Source organism: Rhinoraja longicauda, chromosome 10 (genome assembly GCF_053455715.1).
Source record: "Rhinoraja longicauda isolate Sanriku21f chromosome 10, sRhiLon1.1, whole genome shotgun sequence".
Classification (NCBI taxonomy): domain Eukaryota; kingdom Metazoa; phylum Chordata; class Chondrichthyes; order Rajiformes; family Arhynchobatidae; genus Rhinoraja; species Rhinoraja longicauda.
Window position 1 is genome coordinate 60104822 of NC_135962.1, and position 24895 is coordinate 60129716.

The 24895-nt window shown below is 46.2% G+C and overlaps 1 protein-coding gene across 1 annotated transcript in view; it reads right to left on the reverse strand.

The window, feature by feature from the left end:
- Positions 1-24895, reverse strand: part of jag2b (jagged canonical Notch ligand 2b) — a 228052-nt gene that overhangs the window by 87037 nt on the left and 116120 nt on the right. The window contains exons 4-5 of the mRNA XM_078406964.1: positions 9220-9474; positions 8822-8882 (exon numbers count right to left, since the gene is read on the reverse strand). Of these exons, the coding sequence (XP_078263090.1) occupies positions 8822-8882; positions 9220-9474 (316 nt within the window). The remainder of the gene's footprint in view (positions 1-8821; positions 8883-9219; positions 9475-24895) is intronic.

Consider the following 24895-nt stretch of genomic DNA (forward strand, 5'->3'; position numbering starts at 1 on the left):
AGGAGGAATTTCTTTGGTCAGAGACTGGCGAATCTGTAAAATTCTTTGCCACAGACGTGGAGGCCGTCAGTAGATATTTTTAAAGCGGAAAATGACAGATTATTGATTAGTAAGGGTGTGAAAAGTTATGGGGAGAAGGCAGAAGATTGGGATTGAGAGGGAAAGATACATCAGCCATCATTGAATGGTGGGCCGAGTGGACTATTTCATCTCCTACGACTTATGAACTGTCCTAGTTTGACCTACCAAAGTACACCACCTCACCCTCGTCAGAGTTCGAAAAATGTTCCCAATGTTGGGGAAGTCTAGAACCAGGGGCCACACAGTCTAAGAATAAGGGGGAGGCCATTTAAAACTGAGGTGAGAAAAAACTTTTTCACCCAGAGAGTTGTGAATTTGTGGAATTCCCTGCTACAGAGGGCCGTGGAGGCCAAATCACTGGATGAATTTAAAAGAGAGTTAGATAGAGCTCTAGGGGAGAAGGCAGGCACGGGTTACTGATTGTGGATGATCAGCCATGATCACAATGAATGGCGGTGCTGGCCAAATGTCCTCCTTCTGCACCTATTTTCTATGTTTCTATGTTTCTATTTGCCATTCCTTGGCCCACCTTCCCAAATGATCTCTACCTTCTTTTGAACTTGGATACCCTTTCTCGCTGTCTACTTAACAATGCACCTCCAACAATGCACTACCAATGCCGAAGCCAGACTTAAACCCACAACCCGACAACTCAAAGAACCAAGTCAGAGAATCAAACAAACTCAACTCCAGCGACATCTTCCCTTCACCTCAACATATTGTTGACCAAGGCCCAAGACTAGACACACAATGCTGGAGTAACTCAGAGAGTCATGCAGCATCTCGGGAGAGAAGACTAATTCCATTGGACATAAAATGCTGGAGTAACTCAGCAGGACAGGCAGCATCTCTGGAGAGAAGGAACGGGTGATGCTTCTTCGAAGGGTCTCGACCTGAAACGTCACCCATTCTTTCTCTCCAGAGATGCTGGCTGTCCCGCTGAGTTACTCCAGCGTTTTGTGTCGACCTTCGATTTAAACCAGCATCTGCACTTCTTTGCTACGCACAAGTTCAATTGGATTGAGCGGCACTGTTTACGTGTTTTAGGAGCTTCCTGCCTCAACAAGGAATGTGGGGAAAAAAATTACAACACATTCCACCGGCAGCAACATTTCCACACAGGGACCGACCGCAGGGAGAGAAAAATGTTTTTTAGCCTTTTGTAACAACATTCAACAGGATGAAGTTGCTCAGGACAACAATAGACCTAAATTCCAGGTCCACTTCCAGCTATAAATAAGCCATGTTGTAATGAGCAGAGCAAAATCAAAAGTGCTCACACACCAGGAAGGAAAAGACATTCGGCGCAAAACAGGAAGACATCACTGGTGCTAAAAGAAAAGACTTGAATGCAATGTCATTTGCTGCATTCAAAACTGCGGAAAAAATTTGAATAGAAATGTCTGGAAATATAACAGTGAATGTTTGGGAGAAAAAGCCCAATTGTCTTATTAGGCTAGGCACTTCACAATGAAACTTTTAAAGTTTCTGGTTTAATATTTTCTCCCCGTGGGTTTTCTCCGAGATCTTCGGTTTACTCCCTCACTCTAAAAACATGCAGGTTTGTGGGTTTATTGGCTTGGTGTAAGTGTAAATTGTCCCTAGCGTGTGTTGGATAGTGTTAGTGTGCGGGGATCGCTGGTCGGCGCGGACTCGGTGGGCCGAAGGGCCTGTTTCCGCGCTGTATCTCTAAACTAACCTGTATCTCTAAACAGGCCCCTTGGCCCACCGAGTCCGCACCGACCAGCGATCCCCGCACACTAACACGATGGCCCTAAGCTATCTCTATGACCTTAACCTATTGAATTGATTGAAAGATACAGCATGGAAACAGTCCCTTCGGCTCACCCAGTAGTTTAGTTTAGTTTAGAGATACAGCGCGGAAACTGGCCCTTTGGCCCACCGACCAGCGATCCCCGCTCTACCGCTGCGCCACCGTGGCAACCCTAACGAGACCCTTCATCAGACTCTGGAACCCGCCCCGAGGTCTTGAAGGCTTGGCGGACCGCGGAACTGGGAGGGTGCCGCTGGATTTTTCCAGCAAAAACCGACCCGGGAAGAGGGGGTCAGGCCGCACCGCCGAGAACAAAGAGGGACCAACATGACTCCAATGGGTACTTCTGTAACTTTGTCAGCACCAGAAACATGGCCACTGTGCACTCAGTGCATTGTATGCCAAAACAAAGAATTTCACTGTACCCAGATACACAGGACAATAAAGAATCATTAAACTGAATAATTGCCTCCACAGATGCTGCCTGACCCTGCCGAGTTCCTCCAGCAAATTGTTTCTTGCTCCAGATTCTTGCTCCTCGATTAAACCATGCCAGTATTTTAGGGGGCTTCAAACATGTTGAACCATCTCCTTTAAACGTTTCCCCCTCTCCCCCCGTCAAGCTGTGCCCTCCAGTCCAGGGGCTCCCAATCTTTTTCGTCCCGTTTACCCCATTGCAACTTTTCGAAAGTAAATTTACCCCCACCCTGTTTTGTTCGGTAATTTGAGTTTACACTTCTACCACAATAAAGCAACCGACAAAGGGGAAATTTTACAATACTGTTTTTAACATTATTATTTTAACATTATTATTATTATTTTAAGTTCAAATAACAATAATAATACCAACGTTATTTCACTTATTTATGAACAACTAATGATGAACAGATACTGGTATACCAGAACCAAATGCAGTCGGTCAATATGTACAAATCCAGAATCAACAAATTTACCCCCTGGGTAGGCGAAGTTTACCCCCTGGGGGTAAATTTACCCCAGGTTGGGAACCTTTGCTCTAGGCTTTGACATTTCCGTCCTGGGGAGAAAGGTTCTGACTGTCTAACCCTGCACATGCCTCTCATAATTGTGTAAACCTCCACCAGGTCTCCCCAAACCCTCGGCACGGTGGCGCAGCGGTAGAGTTGCTGCCTTACAGCGAATGCAGCGCCGGAGACTCAGGTTCGATCCCGACTACGGGTGCTGTCTGTAGGGAGTTTGTACGTTCTCCCCGTGACCTGCGTGGGTTTTCTCCGAGATCTTTGGTTTCCTCCCACACTCCAAAGACGTGCAGGTATGTAGGTTAATTGGCTGGGCGAATGTAAAAATTGTCCCTAGTGGGTGTAGGATACTGTTAGTATGCGGGGATCGCTGGGCGGCGCGGACCCGGTGGGCCGAAGGGCCTGTTTCTGCACTGTATCTCTAAATCTAAATCTAAAGCTAAATCTCATCCCGAGCATCAGGTTGGTCAGAGACTTCCGCCAGTGAGTTCGCACGACCTCTGCCCTCCTTTTAAAACACCGCAGATCTAAGAACATCTAGTCAAAGCAAACAAAAGCATCGGCAAGACTTATTTGCAAGTTGCCAAGAAGGGGGTCAACCGCAGGAGAAAGGAAACACATGGAGAATAAGGAGTGTAAACACAGGTTGCATTAACGGAGACAATTGGAGTCAAGTGCTTTATTTAGCCGTGTTCCTGGGCACGGTGTGGGGGGACGGACACACGGACTTCCAGTGATTGATGATGTCCACTATTAATAGTCGGCTCATCTCATTCAGTGGATGCGCGTAACCATCTGGCCCAGATCACCACAGTGGCAGGTATCCCAGCAGGTCAGGAACGCCAAACATAGAACAGAGTACAGTACAGTACAGGCCCCTTCTTCCCACAATGTCTGTGCCAAACATGAAGCCCAAGACCAACTCTTAACTGTAGGAAAGAAAACTGCAGATGCTGGTTTAAAATGGATGGTAGACACAAAATGCTGGTGTAACTCAGCGGGTCAGGCAGGTTATTCATTGCCATGGGAACTTTGTAGAAACGTGTCTACTTGAGACCCTTCTGAAGACCATTCCTTCTCTCCTGAGATGCTGCCTGACCCGCTGAGTTACTCCTGCATTTTGTGTCTACTAATTATTATCTGCCTGAACATGATCCATATCCATCGATCCTAGGTTAATTCCCGGAATGGCGGGACTGTCATATGTTGAAAGACTGGAGCAACTAGGCTTGTATACACTGGAATTTAGAAGGATGAGAGGGGATCTTATCGAAACGTATAAGATTATTAAGGGGTTGGACACGTTAGAGGCAGGAAACATGTTCCCAATGTTGGGGGAGTCCAGAACAAGGGGCCACAGTTTAAGAATAAGGGGTAGGCCATTTAGAACGGAGATGAGGAAAAACTTTTTCAGTCAGAGAGTTGTGAATCTGTGGAATTCTTTGCCTCAGAAGGCAGTGGAGGCCAATTCTCTGAATGCATTCAAGAGAGAGCTAGATAGAGCTCTTAAGGATAGCGGAGTCAGGGGGTATGGGGAGAAGGCAGGAACGGGGAACTGATTGAGAATGATCAGCCATGATCACATTGAATGGCAGTGCTGGCTCGAAGGGCCGAATGGCCTCCTCCTGCACTTATTGTCTATTGTCTATTGTCTGCATATCCACATGCCTATCCAAAAGATATTTGCTCCTAGGAGCTTGGGTGTTGAAAACTTCAAGTTCCAAGGAGTAAATATCCCCAGCAACTTGTCCTGGATGAGCCACATCGAAGCAATGTATCTGCCTCTGCTACCACCCCTGACAGCATGTCCCAGGCACCCATCACCCTCTGTGTACAAAGAACTGACCCTGCAAATCTCCTGTAAAATTTGCCCCTCTCACCTTCAAGGTATGCCCACTAGGATTTGTTTTTTCCACTCTGGGAGAAAGGTTCTGACTGTCTACACCTCTCATCATTTTATATACGAGCCAAAGGCTTGTCCTCGTTTTGGAAAGCGACTGGGAGATAACTGAAGAGAAAGCAGAGTAAGGAAGAGGTGGACAGGGACTCAGATAGGATGGGTTTAGAGCAGGGCTGTGGGGTCGGAGCTGGAGCAATTTTGATGCTGCTGGATACACAAGAAATGGAGTCGGATACACAAGAAATCAAAGAGTCGTGTCGGAGTCGGGTGTTTTGGGTATGGACTCCACAGCCCTGATTTAGAGGGATTTGCCCAAATGCGGGCAGATGGAACTAGCTTAAATGGGGCATCTTGGTCGCCATGGACAAGTTGGGTCAGAGGGCCTATCTCCATCTCCATCTCTAAACTAAACACGTCATGTGTAGGAAGTAACTGCAGATGCTGGTTTACATCGAAGATAGACACAAAATGTTGGAGTAACTCGGCGGGACAGGCAGCATCTCTGGAGAGAAGGAATGGGTGACGTTTTGGGTCGAGACCCTTGTTCAGACTTCAAACACAAGTCATTTAGCTTCAGGTTCCATAACAACTGTACAACAGAAAAATACTGTGATAGAAATGAACCAAAGAGGGAAAGATCCATCAGGCAAAGTGGTGTTGGCTACCTCTTGTGCTCTACCGAAGCCTCCTCCTAACCAACATCTCGCTTCAACACATCCTTGAAGACATCCTGAACACATTATTCATTTGAACTACTCCCTGCAGGAAACAAGCTCCACATCCTCAACGCTTTTTGAGTAGACACATTTCTACAAAGTTCCCATGGCAATGAATAAAAGGCGAAATACAAGTTAGTTTAGTTTATTATTATCACGTGCACCGAGGTACAGTGAAAAGCTTTTTGTTACATGCTTTCCAGTCAAAGAAAAGACCATACGTGATTATAATCAAGCTGGCCTTAGTGTACAGATAAAGAATACAACATTTAGTGCAAGATCAAGTCAGGTAAAGTCCGATTACAGATAGTTCAAGGTCTCCAATGACGTACATGGGAAGTCAAGGCCACTCTCTAGCTGGTGAGAGGACAGTTCGGGTGCCGACTACCCAGATTTAACTACCCAGACTTATGGGAAAATATACACAGTCTTCATACTAGACACAGAAAAATAGGTGCAGGAGTAGAACCAGGATGCCCCATCTACACTAGTTAAAAGACATTTGGACAGGTTTAGAGGGATATGGGTCAAAAGCGGGCTGGTGGAACTGGCGTAGATGGGGCATCTTGGTCGGTGTGGTCAAAAGGTTTGTTTCTTTGCTCTGTGACTTACTGAATTGGAAGCAAAAAAAAAGGCTGGAGAAACTCCAGCCAAAACGGCGACCATCCCTCTCTGTCCCTGACCAGATGATGCCTGACCAACCGAGTTCCTCCAGCAGTTTAGAGTCAGAGCTAAATGGCACGAAAACAGGCTCTTCGGCCACCATTAGCCATGCTGACCATGTTGGCATTCTGGACTAGTCCAATTTGCTTGCATTTGGCCCATACCCCTCTTGACACTGTATTTAATTGTATTTATGTATTTATTTGTTTTTGCATTTATTGCATATATGTTTGTACGCACCGTCAGGATTGGCTATTTTTTAATTTCGTTGTACTCGTTGCAATGACAATAAATGAATATTATTATTATTATTATTATTATTATTATTATCTGTCCAAATGTATTTTTAAAGTCGTAATTGTATCTGCTTCTATAGCTTCCTCTGGCAGCCCATTGCAGATATGGACTACCCAGTTTGTTTATCTTGCTTCAGATTACAGCATCTGCAGTCTGTTGTACTACCCTACTGAATTGTATCTCCGTTCACTAGTACTAGGGTTGCCAACTATCTCACTCCCAAATACGGGACAAGGTGACGTCACCGCTCCGTGCCCCACGTGACCTCACCCAGCCAGCGGCCACGTGCTCCCGCTCCACCATAGGCGGCCGCCCGGGCCGGGAGGCGGGTTGCTACCCAACCTCCATTAGGCGAACACACTCGGGCCCCGCTCCTCGAACACACGCCATTCACCTACACTGTCCTGGCCTACAGCGGCCCGCAGTGTCCGGGCCTACAGCAGCCCGCAGTCCTAATACGGGACAAGAGCGGTCCCGTACGGGACAAACCAATGTAGCCCAAAATACGGAATGTCCCGGCTAATACGGGACAGTTGGCAACCCTAACTAGTACCCAGGGCAATGTCATAGAGTCATACAGCACAAAAATGGCCCAACTTGAGCATGCTGACCAAGATGCCCCATCTAAGCCAATCCCACCTGCTCGCGTTTGGCCCTTATCCCTTGAAACCGTTCCTCTCCATATACCTGTCCAAGTGTATTTTAAATTATGTGTTATTTGATATGAATGGATGCAGTACTAAAATATTGTTATGGTACCTGCCTCAACTACTTCCTCTGGCAGCTCGTTCCATAGAACTTTTATACACTAGCCACTTGCATAAAATCATTTTAAAAAATCCTTGACATTTCGGGGCAATTGGGAACCAAAGTCTCCCTTGGAAAGGTGGCAACCTTCAACAACAGAATCAGACAGCGAATACATTTCAAAAATAGTCCATTTGGCAGGGAACACATTGGGAGGAAGCGCTATATTAAGACAAGTTGTTTCTATTTGTTCTGTTATAGGAACTGTCCAGCAGATCAAGCCAAAGTTCCCACCACCACGACCAGAAATAGATTAAATGGGTCAGTCGTCACGTTGTTGTTTACTTCATCTTGCTCTGCACCAAGTGATGACATTCACTACTGTAGAATCACCACCCTCTGTGCAAGAAAACCTGCCCTGCACATCTCCTTTGAACCTTGTTCCTCTCACCTTAAAACGGTGCCCTCTGGTATTACATTTTGTTTATCCTGGGAAAATGGTTCTTTCTTTCTGATGGCTGTGGATCTCCGCTTTAGTTGTGTGCCTTGGGATTCTCACACGCCGTTGTGGTTGACTGTTCATGCTTAATTTTTTATGTAATATAGTGTCTTGTTGCTTTTTTTGGTGTGACTGTGCGGTAAATCAAATTTCATTGTACCTTAGGGTACACGTGACAATAAAGGACTATTGAACTATCCTATCACGGTGTGGAAACAGGCCCTTCGGCCCAACTCGCCCACACCAGCCAACAATGTCCCAGCTACACTAATCCCACTTGCCTGCGCTTGGTCCATATCCTTCCAAACCTGTCCTATCCATGTACCTGTCCAACTGTTTCTTAAACGATGGGATAGTCCCAGCCTCAACTACCTCCTCTGGCAGCTTGTTCCATACACCCACCACCCTCTGTATGAAAAAGTTACCCATTGGATTCCTATTAAATCTTTTCCCCTTCACCTTGAACCAGTGTCCTCTGGTCCTTGATTCCCCTATTCCCCTACTCTGACCTTGAGGAGAAATCGCAGTGGAGCAACAGGTAGTATAAGAAAATAACATCTACCCGATCTATTCCTCTCATACTCATTGTATTCCTGTGTGCATTCTATGGATCAGGAACGTCAACTCAATTATTGCACCATACTCTGTATTACAGCTAGCTTTACAAAAGTGAAGGGACTACAACTTACTGGAGTACAGAGGTTCATGAGTTCTAGGAACAGAATTAGGCCATCGAGTCTACTCCGCCGTTCTATCATGGCGGAGGCATCCTCCTGCCTTCGCCCCATAACCCCTGACACCAGCACTAATCAAGAGATCACATAGAGTCATACAGCACCGAAACTAGCCCTTCGGCCCAACTCATTCTTGCTGGCCAAGATAGTTCCGACTCCATTTCCAAATGGACTCAAACCTCAGGCATTGCACTCGATCATAAAGTCAGTCGATCTCTCAGAACTTAGAGCAACCAGGAACTATCAACCACTTAGCTTCGCATTAAAGAATATTGCTTTCACAATAGCCATGGGCCATCTCAGAGATGGATTTTTAATGCGTATAAATGCTCAATTATTCTTTCTTCAGCATTGAATCCATTAACAAAGAGAGATTAACCAAGATGTCTTAGAGTTTTAACTGTTCACTTACGTGCATTCCCCAGGAACAACACATTCTCCATGGATCGAATGACAGCCCTGCTTACATATAGCTGAAATTAATAAAACAGAAAACTCTTCAGTCCGTCATTCTTTGAACACGGAACAGCACAAAAACAGGTCCTTTGACCCACAATGTTTGCATCAAACATGATTCAAGACTGGTGCTGGCTGGAAGGGCCGAATGGCCTCTTCCTGCATCTATTTTCTATGTCTATGTTTAACACAGGGAGAACGTGCAAACTCCACACACACAGACAGCACCCACGGTCAGGATCGAACCCAGGTCTCTGGGGCCGTGAAGCAGCAGCTCCACCCGCTGCGCCATTGTGCTGCCCGGTTGTTAAAAGGCAGGTACGCCACATCTTACAAAGGTAAGAAACCTCTTACCTTTCTTGCACTCATCGCCCATCCAGCCTTCCATACAGATCTTGTTCCCATTCTGGTCGCACAGCGAGTGGCCGAAGAAGTCATCGCGAGGCCGGCAGAGCTTCTTGCAGCCGGTGCCGTAGTAGTGGTCTTCACATCTCACGCGGATGCTGTACTCAAAGTGGGCCACCGCCCCGTTGTGCTGGAAAGTCATCCATGAACCTCCCGGGTTGATCATCCCCGTCTGAGCACACCGTTCGATGAGCTGCCCTTCACCTGGGAGAGGAGAGAAGGTAATCTCCGTCAGCTTACAGCAGGGAGAAATTACAGTCACACAGAATGGAAGGGAAACAAAACTGCAGATGCTGGTTAAAATCGAAGGTAGACACAAAACGCTGGAGTAACTCAGCGGGACAGGCTGCATCTCTGGAGAGAAGGAATGGGTGACGTTTCGGGACGAGATCCGAAACATCACCCATTCCGTCCCAGTCTGAAGAAGAGTCTCGACCCGAAACGTCACCCACTCCTTCTGAGTCTGAAGAAGGGTCTCGACCCGAAACGTCACCCATTCCTTCTCTCCAGAGATGCTGCCTGACCCGCTGAGTTGCTTCAGCATTTTGTGTCTGGTCAAGTCAAGTCAAGTCAATTTTATTTGTATAGCACATTTAAACACAACCCACGTTGACCAAAGTGCTGTACATCAGTGCAGGTACAAATAAGGAACATACAATAGCACACAAACTTAACAACACAGACATAAACAGTTTACAGCGCCCATCCGTGGGCCTCAAACATCTACCTTCATACAGAATGCGAACTCGCCATTAGACCCAACTGACCAAGATGCCCCATCTATGCTAGTCCTATTGAGTCACACAGCATTGAAACAGGCCCTTCGGCCCAACTCATCGATGCCCACCCTAGTGCCCCATCAAGCCAGTCCCAGAGTCATACATCACTGAAACAGGCCCTTCGGCCCAATGCACCCGTGCTGACCAAGATGCCCCATTTAAGCTAGTCCCATTTGCCCTCTAAACCTTTTCTATCCATGTACTTGTCCAAATGTGTTTATAGTACCTGCCTCGACTACCTCCTCTGGCAGTTTGTTCCATACCCCACCACTCTCTGTGTGAAAACGTTGTCCCTCAGGTTCCTATTAAATCTTTCTCCTCTCACCTTAAAACACAAAACTTGTCCAACTAATCCCATCAATATATTTCCTCCTCTTTCCCATGGCTTTCCAGCTCTCCTTAGAGATAGTGATGCCCCTGTTGTTTACTCTGATGTTTACAGAGTACTATGTTTACATATTTTTGTGCTGCTACAAGTAAGAATTTCCTTGTTCCGTATCGGGACATATGACAATAAAACAATATCCGTTGGAATACTGACAGGACAGACATGGAAGGTACTGGGTTAGAGTGTAATTAGTTTTAAGGAAAAGATGGAGAGACATGGACTGTTTTCTCTGAATATTGGAAGTTGAAGGAACACCTGATAGAAAGATAGAAAATTGCCAGAGGCACAGATAGGGTAGACAGTCAGAACCTTTTGTCCCCAGCATGTAAATGTCAAAGACTAGATGGCCAACAGCACAGGAACAGGCCCATCGGCCCACAATGCCCGTGCTGAACATGATACCAAGGTAAACTAATCTCCTCTGCCTGCACCTGATCCACATCCCTCCAGTCGCTGCATATCCATGTGCCTGTCTAAAAGCCCCTTAAACACCACTATTGTATCTGTCTCCACCACCACCCCACACCTGGCTGTGTTCCAGGCCCCCCCACCCTCCGTGTAAACCGCACATCTCCTTTAAACTTTGCTCCTCTCACCTTAATGTTACTTATAGGAAAAAAAATCTGCAGATGCTGGTTTAAATCAGAGGTAGACACAAAATGCTGGAGGAACTCAGCGGGTCAGGCAGCATCTCTAGAGAGAAGGAACAGTCAGAGAGTTGTGAATCTGTGGAATTCTCTGCCTCAGGAGGCAGTGGAGGCCAATTCTCTGGGTGCATTCAAGAGAGAGCTAGATAGAGCTCTTAAGGATAGCGGAGTCAGGGGGTATGGGGAGAAGGCAGGAACGGGGTACTGATTGAGAATGATCAGCCATGATCACATTGAATGGCGGTGCTGGCTCGAAGGGCCGAATGACCTCCTCCTGCACCTATTGTCAATTGAATGGGTGACATCTCGGGTCGAGACCCTTCTTCAGTCTGAAGAAGGGTCTCGACACGAAAGTTAAAGTATAAGGGTCTCGACCTTAAAGTTATGTATGTTCTCTCGTGTTGGAAATCTCCACCCTGGGGAAAAAATTCTGTCTACCCTATCTATGCCTCTCATAATTTTATATATTCTATCAAGTCTCCGAAGGTATTCCCTCAACCTCCGATGTTTAAGAGAAAACAATCTAGGTTTGTCCAAACTCTCCCTGTGGCTTAAAGCCTCTAATCCAGGCAGCATTCTGGTAAACCTCCTCTGCACCCACTCCACATCTTTCCTGTGATGGAGTAACCAGAACTGCACACATGACTCCAAATGCAGCCCAACCAAAGTCCTATAAAGCTACATCATGACTTGTTGACTCTCACATTCAATGCCCCGAACGTTAGGAATGACAAGACAGAATTTTTTACAAAGAAATTCAAAATTCTCATCAACATCAAGGGTCCAAACATTACAAATGAGGGAGTAACTGGGGACGATTATTTGATAACTAGACATTGTTTTGAGTTTTTCAACAAAATTTCCAGGAAGTTCGGCTGAGAAGGGGTTTTTTTCTTTCCTTTCAACCAGAACGGAAATACTAAGGAATTGTGAAACAAAACAAGGATTGGAGCTTGTTATTTTCTCAAGACAGCCAGGCACACCACACCCGACTGTTGGGGGAGACTGATTTAAGAGCGCCGCACATTTCAACGGTTGTGTGGCCTTAACAAGGCAGACAGTGCAATAAACAACGAGTCTCCTTATTCCTTCCCGTGCTCACCCACTTCCCATGCAGGGACTCTACCAAGGACCCACTCATCAATGGGAACCCGCTTTGCCTCCACAGGATAGTGAGAAAATGAATAGGTAACATTTCGGGTCGGGACTCTATTTTCAGAATGAAAGTAGAGTGGGGAGGTAGCTGGAGGTAGGGCGGTCATGATGGCGCAGCGGTAGAGTTGCTGCCTTACAGTGAATGCAGCACCGGAGACCCTGGTTCGATCCTGACTACGGGTGCCGTCTGTACGGAGTTTGTACGTTCTCCCCGTGGGTTTTCTCTGAGATCTTCGGTTTCCTCCCACACTCCAAAGATGTTCAGGTTTGTAGGTTAATTGGCTTGGTAAATGTAAAAAATGTCCCTTGTGGGTGTAGGATAGTGTTAATGTGTGCGGGGATCGCTGGTCGGCGCGGACCCGGTGGGCCGAAGGGCCTGTTTCCGCACTGTATATCTAAAATAAACTAAACTAAACTGCCAGAACTGTCAGGGCCGGCAACAGATGACCAAGGAAGGGTGGAGCCCACAATGAACCATTGTTGGCTGGGGAAGAGGTGATAACAAAGGGAAACAGGGATGCGAAATAGGGGGCCAACTAGGGTGGGGAAGGGGGGGGGGCAGAGAGGGAATGCAGGGTTTACTTGAAATTAGAGAAATCAATGTTCATACCGCTAGGGTGTAAGCTGCACAAGGGAAATATGAGGTGCTGTCCCTCCGATTTACGCTGGGCCTCACTCTGACAGTGGAGACACTTTACTGAATCGTATGCTAAACTACGCACTTCACTGTACATGGTACATGTTACGATAAAGTGCTGTTGAACCATTGAGGATCACAGGCAACATAGTGCAGCCTGGATTGGAACAAAGCCATTTTTCCAATTAAGGCTTCTTGCATAATTAATACAACCATCAGGTTTCCCCCTCTTCCCCGAAGTAGAGCAATGCAGCACAGAAATAAAGCCAATGGCTCACACTCCATGCCTTGCTTTGTGTACCACCTACTAATCATTCTACCCACCCTTCACCACCTCAGAAGGCAGTGGAGGCCAAGTCTCTGAATGCAGTCAAGAGCTAGATAGAGCTCTTAAGGTTAGAGGAGTCAGGGGGTATGGGGAGAAGGCAGGAACGGGGTACTGATTGAGAATGATCAGCCATGATCACATTGAATGGTGGTGATGGCTCGAAGGGCAGAATGGCCTACTCCTGCACCTATTGTCTATTGTCTATTGTCTATTTCATTTCAAGGACTCACCAGAACATTTATTCAATATTTTGAGTCTCCCTGCTTCCACTTGCTATTGAGGGAGTGCAGCGTAGGTTCACCAGGTTAATTCCCGGGGTGGCAGGACTGTCATATGTTGAAAGACTGGGGTTGTATTCACTGGAATTTAGAAGGATGAGAGGGGATCTTATTGAAACATATAAGATTATTAAGGGATTGGACACGCTAGAGGCAGGAAACATGTGGTCCGATGTTGGGGGAGTCCAGGACCAGGGGCCACAGTTTAAGAATAAGGGGTAGGCCATTTAGAACAGAGATGAGGAGAAACTTTTTCACCCAGAGAGTTGTGAATCTGTGGAATTATCTGCCCCAGAAGGCAGTGGATGCTTTCAAGAGAGAGTTAGATAGAGCTCTTAAAGATAGCGGAGTCAAGGGATATGGGGAGAAGGCAGGAACGGAGTACTGATTGTGGATAATCAGCCATGATCACAGTGAATGGCGGTGCTGGCATGAAGGGCCGAATGGCCTCCTCCTGCACCTATTGTCTATTGTCACAGCCCCCCCTCCAGGCAGTGAGCTCCCCAATTTAATCAGACCCTGAGTGAAAACATTTCTCCAGTCCTCCATTCCGGCATTTCAATATGCCTAACGAAAAGCATCATAAATACCATTCAGGTATTATTGCAATGTTTAAGAAACATTTAGACAGGAACATAGACAGGATAGGTTAAGAGGAATATGGGCCAAACGCAGGCTGGTGGGAGTGTAGATGGGACATGTTGGTTGCTGTGGGCAAGTTGGTCCGTGGGGCCCATTTCCACGCTGAATGGCTGTTGTATCTGCCTCTACCACCACCCCCGGCAGCACATTCCAGACACCCACCACCCTCTATGTGAAAAGACTTGCCCTCCACGTCTCATTATCTTAATGGTGTCAGATTATGTAAACGGGAAGTGCAACGAGACCTGGGTGTCCTTGTACACCAGTCACTGAAAGTAAGAGTGCAGGTACAGCAGGCAGTGAAGAAAGCTAATGGCATGTTGGACTTCATAACAAGAGGATTTGAGTATAGGAGTAAAAAGGTCCTTCTGCAGTTATAGGGCCCTGGTAAGACCACATCTGGAGTATTGTGTGCAGTTTTGGTCTCCAAATTTGAGGAAGGACGTCCTTGCTATTAAGGCAGTGCAGCGTAGGTTCACAACGTTAATCCCCGGAATGGTGGGACTGTCATATGAGGAAAGATTGGAAAGACTGGGTTTGTATTCACGGAGTTTAGAAGGATGAGAGGGGATCTTACAGAGACGTATAAAATTATGAAAGGACTGGACAAGCTAGGTGCAGGAAAAATGTTCCCAATGTTGGGGGAGTCCAGAACCAGGGGCCACAGTCTAAGAATAAAGGGAAGGCCATTTAAAACTGAGGGGAGAAAAAACGTTGTCACCCAGTGAGTTGTGAATTTGTGGAATTCTCTGCCACAGAAGGCAATGGAGGTCAATTCACTGGATGAATTTAAAAGAGAGTGGACGGCTTAAGTGTAATCATGTATAGCCTTGTCTTTGACTGGATAGCACACAAACAACAGCTTTTCACTGTATCTCAGTACACAAGACAATAATAAAATAAAGGTTTACAATAATCATCTTCTGCTCCTTTGGAAAGCTCTCTGTTAGTAGAGTGCTTGCAGATAATGTTCCCATGTGTCTGAGAGTTTTTTCTTCTGGAAGCAAGATATCTGGGTATGGGAATAGCCTAGGTGAGTAAATATAGTGATACAATGGTTGATGGGGAGAATAGAACATAGAACAGAAGATAGACTAGAGACAGAAGATAGACTACAGACTAGAGAGTTAGATAGAGCTCTAGGGGCTAGTGGAATCAAGGGATATGGGGAGAAGGCAGGCACGGGTTACTGATTGTGGATGTTCAGCTATGATCACAATGAATGTCGGTGCTGGCTTGAAGGGCCAAATGGCCTCCTCCTGCACCTATTTTCTATGTTTCCATGTTTCCTTTCAACTTTGCCTCTCTCACCTTAAAGCTATGCCCTCTAATAGTTGATGTTACTATCCTGGGAAAAGGGTTCTGACTGTCTATAGAATTTGCTAAATTGCCCTGGATCTCCTGGGCTTTTACCTTTAGGGCCACGTGGGACCTTGTCAAAGTTTCACAGAAGTCCACACAGACTACATCAATTGCACAATCCACACCGATATACTTTGAAACCGCTTTGAAAAATGCAATTTAATTAGTTGGACAGGAACTCCCCGCTGATTACCCCTGATTAATCCCAGCCTCTCCAGTACAGATTCATCCTGTCCCTCTGATGTCTTCCCAATGGTTTCTCTGCTGTCGCCCGACTCACTGGCTGGGAATTACCCGCATTAAAAAGATACAAACTGCTGGAGTAACTCAGCAGGTCAGGCAGCATCTCTGGAGAACATGGATAGGTGACATTTCAGGTCGGGACCTGAATTTCTGATTAGAGTCATAGTCATACAGTGTGGAAACAGGCCCTTCGGCCCAACTTGCCCACATTGGCCAACATGTCCCAGTTACACTGGTCCCACCTGCCTGTGTTTTGCCCATATCCCTCCAACCCTGTCATATCCATTTACCTGACTGTTTCTTAAATGTTGTGATAGTCCCTGCCTCAACTACCTCCTCTGGCAGCTCTTTCCATTCACCCACCACCCTTTGGTTGAAAAATTTACCCCTCAGATTCCTATCAAATCTTTTCCCCTTCACCTTGAACCTATGTCCTCCGGTGCTCGATTCCCCTACTCTGGGCAAAAGACTGCGCATCTACCCGATCTATTCCTCTCATTATTTTGTACACCTCTATAAGATCACCCCTTAACCTCCTGCACTCCAAGGAATGGAATCCCAGCCTACTCAACCTCTCCCTATAGCTCAGATCCTCGTGTCCTGGCAACATCCTCGTAAATCTACTCTGTACCCTTTCCAGCTTGACGACGTCTTTCCTATAACACGGTGCCCAGAACTGAACACAATACTCTAAATGTGGCCTCACCAACGTCTTCTACAACTGCAATATGGCCTCCCAACTTCTATGCTCTATACTCTGACCGATGAAGGCCAATGTGCCAAAAGCCTTTTTAACCACCTGCAACTCCACCTTTAAGGAACTATGTACCTGCACTTCTAGATCCCTCTGCTCTACAACACTCCCCAGAGCTCTACAATTCACTGTCTGGGTTCTGCCCATGTTAGACTTCCCAAAATGCAACATCTCACATTTCTCTGTATCAACCATTCCATCAACCATTCCTCGGCCCACCTGGCCAATCAATCAAGATCCTGCTGCAATCGTTCACAACCATCTTCATTATCTGCAATACCACCCACTCTTGTATCATCTGCAAACTTGCTAATCTTGCCATGCACATGATTGACAATTGTAGAAGTCTGTATAACATCGCCTACCCATGTTCTCCACTGATGCTGCCTGACCCAGAGTTACTCCAGCACTTTGTGTCCTTTCCTGGTAAGTGATAGGTGGATGTAAGTATGGGGGGGTTGAATGGCAGATGGTTCCACAAAAGCCAGAGATGAAAAGACAAACAAATGAGACATAAGGAGGCAAGGATAGAAGAGACATGAAATGTGAAGCCAGAGAAAGGAATATAGGTGGAAGGGGACAGAGAAAGGGAAATTACCTGCCTTATTGTTCTTGACTACAAGATCCCACATTATCAACCTTTCAATCTGGCAACACTTCTGTGGCCAGAGAAGATTTTACAAGTTTCTGTCAAACACCTCAGCAGTCACTCCCTATTCTTCATTAGGGATTACAAACCTATAATTTTCTTTTTTGCTGTGAGTGAATTTAATCTTTGTGAAATTAGGTTGCTGCAGGCGTGAGATGTCTATGATCCTAATGCAGTATCTTGTTCCTCTCTGCCCCTTGCGGGTGCTGCTTGGGGGATCTCCATCGTTGCTCCCACCCTATGGAACTCACTACCCCAAACCGTTAGAGACTCCTCCACACTCACCACATTCAAAACATCGCTGAAGTCTCACCTGTTCAGTACTGCCTTCAACCACTGAAGGTCACCTCACCTTCTGTCTACTTTCTCTGTTCGTTTACTTATTTACTTATTTATCTATTTATTCATTTCCCTATGTTCTCTAAATATCTGTAAAGCGTCTTTGAGTATATGAAAAGCGCTATATAAATAAAATGCATTATTATTATTATTATTATATAAAATTCTTAAGGGGTTGGAGAGGCTAGATGCGGGAAGATTGTTCCCGATATTGGGGGAGTCCAGAACCAGAGGTCACAGCTTAAGGATAAGGGGGAAGTCTTTTAGGACCGAGATGAGAAAACATTTCTTCACACAGAGAGTGGTGAGTCTGTGGAATTCTCTGCCACAGAAGGTAGTTGAGGCCAGTTCATTGGCTATATTTAAGAGGGAGTTAGATGTGGCCCTTGTGGCTAAAGGGATCAGGGGGTATGGAGAGAAGGCAGGTACAGGTTACTGAGCTGGATGATCAGCCATGATCATATTGAATGGCGGTGCAGGCTCGAAGGGCCGAATGGCCTACTCCTGCACCTTTTTTCTATGTTTCTATGTTTCTATGCTCGACCCGTCGAGTTCTCCCGGCTGTGTGTTTTTGATCTGTATTCTGGCACCTGCAATCTCAAGCATCTCCTGGGAGACATCTTCCCAGGCCCTAGGAATATATCAACCCCCATATATCTGACTTATGATGTTGTTAAGTATTACGGGTAGGCACAATGGGCTTTGGCTTCTGCCTACACCTTTTTTTTTCTTTTTTCGATCAGAAAATATCATGTGTGATTATATTGTTTTATTTTTGATACAATGATTTCGCACAATTTAACTTTCACAACTGTATGGTCAATCTATTGCATTGACCGGAAAATAAATAAATATATATTTTGTTTAGGTATATCAAGGGTGCAGCGGTAGAGTTGCTGCCTCACAGCACCAGGGACCTAGGTTCAATCCTGACTATGGGTGCTGTCTGTACAGAGTTTGCATGTTCACTCTGTGACCGTGTGGGTTTTGTCCGGGTGCTCTGGTTTCCTCCCACACTCCAAATGTTTGTAGGTTAATTGGCTTCAGTAAGTTGTAAAACTGACGTCCCTGCATATCCACCTGCCTATCCAAAACCCCATTAAATGCCACTTTCGTACCTGTCTCCACCCCCCCCGCCCCAGGCATCGTGTTCCAAACACCCACCACTCTCAGTGTAGAAAAATTGTTTTGCACGACTCTTTTTAACTTTGCCCCTCTCAGCTAATAGCAAAGAGGTCCTTCTTCAGTTGTACAGGGCCCTGATGAGACCACGCCTGGAGTAATGTGTGCAATTTTGGTCTCCAAATTTGAGGAAGGATATACTTGCTATTGAGGCAGTGCACCGTAGGTTCACCAGGTTAATCCCCGGAATGGCAGGACAATCATATGTTGAAAGAATGAAGCAACTGGGCTTATATTCTTCGGAATTTAGAAGGATGAGAGGGAATCTTATTGAAACATATAAGGTTATTAAGGGATTGGACACGCTAGAAGGCAGGAAACATGTTCCCGATGTTGGGGGAGTCCAGAACCAGGGGCCACAGTTTAAGAATAAGGGGGAGGCCATTTAGAATGGAGATGAGGAAGAACTTTTTCACCCAGAGAGTTGTGAATCTATGGAATTCTCTGCCTCAGAAGGCAGTGGAAGCCAATTCTCTGGATGCTTTCAAGAGAGAGTTAGATGGAGCTCTTAAAGATAGCAGAGTCAAGGGATATGGGGAGAAGGCAGGAACGGGGTACTGATTGTGGACAAATTCCAGTGTATACAAGCCCAGTCGCTCCATTCTTTCAATATACGACAGTCCTGCCATCCCAGGAATTAACCTTGTGAACCTACGCTGCACTCCCTCTATTCCAAATGCGGGCTAACCATAGTCCTGAAGAGCTTCTACATGACTTACTGATTCTTGTACTGAATGCCCCTATCAATGAAGGCAAGCAGTCCATACACCTTCTTTACCGCTCTATCTACTTTCAGAGAGTTATGGATCTGGCCCCAGGCTCCCTTAGCGCATCAATGCTTTAAGGGCCTTGCAATAAACTGTATACATTCCCCTCACATTCAACCTCCCAAAGTGTAATTCCTCACACTTTAGTTTTTTAGTTTAGAGATACGGCGCGGAATCAGGCCCTTCGGCCCACCGGGTTCGCGCCGACCAGCGATCCCCGCACATTAACACCATCCTACACCCACTAGGGACAATTTTTACATTTACCCAGCCAATTTACCTTCAAACCTGTACGTCTTTGGAGTGTGGGAGGAAACCGAAGAACCCGGAGGAAACCCACGCAGATCACAGGGAGAACATACAAACTCAGTGCAGACAGCGCCCGTAGTCAGGATTGAACTTGGGTCTCCGGCGCTGCATTTGCTGTAAGGCAGCAACTCTACCGCTGCACCACCGTGCCTGCCACTTGCTCGGATTAAACTATATCCCACTGTATACTTTTAACAACCTTCCTCTGAAGTTTGTCAAAAGTATACAGTAGGGACCTGTCTGAAGAAGGGTCCTGACCCGAAACCTAACCCATTCATAATCGCCAGAGATGCTGGCTGACCTGCTGACTTACTCCAGTACTTTGTGTCTATTTTTGTAAAGCAGCATTTGTGGTTCCTAGTGTCTCCTTCCTCACCTCAGCCTTCAGTCTGACAGCCATCCTCACATCTTTAGAAACATTCTAAATAAGGCAATATGCAACAGAAAATGGACAGAGAATGGTTTAAAAAAACCAGCGAGTTTTACGATCAGATATCCCTGTTTCTACAGCGAGTTTTATGATCAGATATCCCTGTTTCTACAGCGAGTTTTACGATCAGGGTCACGCTGGTTGCAAGGGTGGCAGAAAGAGATTCTTTCAGAAGGAAAGAGCAAGGAAGACTGGGACTAATGGATAAGTTAAAGAGCTGGCACAGGCTTACAAGGCTGAGTGGTCACCTCCCTTGCTTAAACACATCTATTAATACCACACAAACCATCAATCCCCCTCTGACAGGTACTAATCCTGTTCCTTTTTAAAGCTTTGTCTGATCCACAACTTGCTCAGGTATCCAGCAGCTGGCGTTCTTGGAAATTGAATCCAGCCTAATACCATTGACTAAAGGGCTGGAGTGATAAAAATCTCCTTTCATAACTTTGTTCTGTAATTATCAAGACTATTCAATGCTTTTCATTTTGAAAGCTTCCTTTTTCTTTTAAGCTCCTTGATGACCAGCCTCCTCCCAAAACCCATTTCACCGGATATTCGCCAAAACCTTTCCTCCTCTCGTTGGGAGAATCTTGCAGTATGGAAAAAAGGCCCTTCGGCCCAACTCGTTCATGCCGACCAAGACGTCCCATTCATGTTTATGAAGGGCAGCATGGTGACACAGCGGTAGAGTTTCTGCCTTACGACACCAGAAACCCGGGTTTGATCCTGCCTACGGATGCTGTCTGTATGGAGTTTGTACATTCTCTCTGTGATTGCGTGGGTTTTCTCTGGGTCCTCTGGTTTCCTCCCACTCTACCAAAGATGTGCAGGTTTGTAGGTTAACTGGCTTCGGCAAAATTGTAAATTGTCCCTAGAGTGTAGGATAGTGCTAGTTAACGAGGTGATCGCTGGTCTGCGTGGACTCGGTGGGCTGAAGGTTCTGTTTCCGTGCTGTATCTCTAAAGTCTAAAAGTCATGTATAGTCTTTCCGCTGGTAGACACAAAATGCTGGAGTAACTCAGCGGGTCAGGCAGCATCTCGGGTGAGAAGGAATGGGTGACGTTTCGGGTCAAGACCCTTCTGAAGAAGGCGTCTCGATCTGAAACGTCACCCATTCCTTCTCTCCCGAGATGCTGCCTGACCCGCTGAGTTACTCCAGCATTGTATGTCTGCCTTTGATTTTAACCAGCATCTGCAGTTTTTTTTCCTATAGTCCTTCCACTAACTGGATAGCAAGCATCAAAAAGGTTTTCACGGTGCACGCGACAATAGGTCAAGTCAAGTCAAGTCAATTTTATTTGTATAGCACATTTAAAAACAACTCACGTTGCCCAAAGTGCTGTACATCAGTTCAGGTACTAAGAACGAACATACAATGGCACACAAACATAACAGCACATACATAAACAGTTCACAGCGTCCCCTCAGAGGGCCTCAAATGCTAGGGAGTAGAAATAGGTTTTGAGCCTGGACTTAAAGGAGTCGATGGAGGGGGCAGTTCTGATGGGGAGAGGGATGCTGTTCCACAGTCTAACAGCTGCAACCACAAAAGCGCGGTCACCCCTGAGCTTAAGCCTAGGTCGCGGGATAGTCAGTAGCCCCAAGTCGGCCGACCTGAGGGATCTGGAGATAGAGTGGTGGGTTAGAAGATTTTTGATATGGGGGGGGGGGGGGGGCAAGCCCGTTTAGGGCTTTGTATGTGAATAGGAGGAGCTTGAAGTTGATTCTGTGCCGTACTAAACCAAACTACACTAAAATAGACACCTTTAATGATGACTTCAGCACCTAACCACCACCCAGCCTGACAAACCCTCATGAATCAGCACCAGGTTTGCATCCAGTCACCCAAGTCAACAAAGTTCACCCTCCTGTCAACTGGTGCCGGATCATTAAGTCATCTAACAACTGCAGCAACCTCATTCAGAAAGATTACACTTCACTCCACCGAAAATAAAATTAGATGTTTGGAACACTTAATGAAAAATAATTTTCAAAGATACTTACTGGTATCAAGGCTTGCAAATGAAATTAGCTGAATGGGCATAGTTCCTGGACAAGATGCAAAAGGGTGATTGTTCTGTTCTGGTCTCTAATCTCTCTTCCTTTTTTATAGACCACTGGCACTATATTTTTAAATCTAATACAGGTGCTCCTCAGCTTACGATGGGTTCCGTTCCGAGAAACCCATCGGAAACCAAAAATATCGTAAGTGGAAACGCATTGAATACACGTGATCACGTGGCCGGAAGCGAGCGGCGGCTCACTACGGTCGCTGCCGTTCGCACCATCGCAAAGTCAAACTATCGTAAGTCGAAGCATGGCAAGGCAGGGCGCTCTTGTAATGCACGAAATGGCGCACTACCGGAAAAAAGTAACTGAGGGGGTGGGGCGTCACAATGGAGCAGCTGGTAGGGCTGCTACCTCATAGCGCCTGGGACCTGGGTTCCATCCTGACCCCGGGTGCTGTCTTTGTGGAGTTTGCACGTTCTCCCTGTGACTGCATGGGTTTCCTCCCACATCCCAAAGACATGTGGGTTTGTAGGTTAATTGGCCTCTGTTAATTGTCCCTGGAGTGTAGGGAGTGGATGCAAAGTGGGGCAACATAGAACTAGTGTGGTTCGCTGATCGATGGTCGGCTGGACTCGATGGGGCAAAGGGCCCGTTTCGATGTTGTATCGTTCAATCCAATTAATCTAGAATTCAACACGTTCTGGTGTCAAAAATATCTCACATTGATTTATCTTGATAACCTGAAGAACTTTAAATTCCACTACATTGTCTCGGCGGTTGCTTATAAGGAAACATTAAACATATTGATCATGCTGCATTCTGGACCGCTGCCATCCAAGTGGATTCTTGATACTCTACGATGTCTTCACTAAGAGGCATCGTTGTAAATTGGACAAAGCACAGAGTGCTGGAGTAACTCAACGGGTCAGGCAGCGTCTCTGCTAGGAATGGACAGGCAACACTTCGGTTTGGGACCCTTCTTTAGACTTAAGTCTTCCGAAGAAGGGTCCCGAACCAAAACGTCACCTATACATTTCCGCCGCAGATGCTGCCTGAACCATTGAATTGCTCCAGCACTTCGCGTTTTGCTCAAGATTCCAGCATTTGCAGTTCCTTGTGCCTCCATTGAGGGAATTAGGTAATTCAAGAATTATAGCAGCAAATCTTTGTGAGCCGAAAGGATGGGCCGAAGGGCCTATTTTTTGTGCGGTACTGTTGTGTGCTCCCTATAACTCTGTCCTTCTGTGTTTTTAAACATAGAAACATAGAAAATAGGTGCAGGTGGAGGCCATTTGGCCCTTCGAGCCAGCACTGCTATTCATTGTCAGGAACAGAGTATTGATTGTGAATGATCAGCCATGATCACATTGAATGGCGGTGCTGGCTCGAATTTCCGAATGGCCTACTCCTGCACCTATTGTCTATTGTGATCATCCACAATCAGTAACCTGTGCCTGCCTTCTCCCCATATCCCTTGATTCCGCTAGCCCCTAGATCTCTATCTAACCCTCATTTAAATTCACCCAGTGAATTGGCCTCCACTGCCTTCTGTGACAGAAAATTCCACAAATTCACAACTCTCTGGGTGAAAAAGTTTCTTCTCACCTCAGTTTTAAATGGCCTCCCCTTTATTCTTAGACTGTGGCCCCTGGTTCTGGACTCCCCCAACATTGGGAACATTTTTCCTGCATCGAGCATGTCCAGTCCTTTGTGCATGGACCCGGGATGTAATGAAACCTGGAGACTGAGCGGTCGGTCTTGCTGAAACACAAACTGTGCGTGGGTAAGTAGGAGGTGCTGATGGTTGACACCTACCTCAGTAAATGCAAACACAAAGCACCTGACAGGAAACATGCAATGGTACGCTTCCCTTCATCGGCCGGGGCATTGAGTACAGGAGATAGGAAGTCATGATGAGCCTTTAGAAACCTTTGGTGAGGCAGCATTTGGAGTATTGTGTGCAGTTATGTACAGTGCCCATCCTGAGAAGTGAGCCAGAAGTCCAGTGGGGGAGTTTCCAGCGGGAAACGACGATATTATATCATAAATTATATCTGGTCATCATGCTGTAGGAAGGATGTGATTAAGCTGGATGCAGGATGCAGAAGATGCAAAGGATGCAGAAAGGATTCACAAGGATGTTGCTCAGACTGGAGGGTTTGAGTTATAAAGAGAGATCGGTTAGGTTGGGATTGTTTTTCGTAGAACAAAGGGAGGGGCGACCATATAGGGGTTTATAAAATTATTATACAGTCACAGTCATTTGACAGTCATGAGGAAAGTTTTTCCTCACAGTCATGAGGAAAAACTTTTTCAATCAGAGAGTTGTGAATCTGTGGAATTCTCTGCCTCAGAAGGCAGTGGAGGCCAATTCTCTGAATGCATTCAACAGAGAGCTAGATAGAGCTCTTAAGGATAGCGGAGTCAGGGGGTATGGAAAGAAGGCAGGAACGGGGTACTGATTGAGAATGATCAGCCATGATCACATTGAATGGCGGTGCTGGCTCGAAGGGCCGAATGGCCTCCTCCTGCACCTATTGTCTATTGTCTATTTCCCTGGGTAGGTGTAGGTATAGGTGTATCAGTCTGAAGAAGGGTCTCGACCCCAAACATCACCCATTCCTTCTCTCCCGAGATGCTGCCCGACCCGCTGAGTTAGTCCAGCATTTTGTGTCTCGCTGGGTAGGTGAGTCTAAGATAAGAGGGCATGGGTTTAAGGTGAGAGG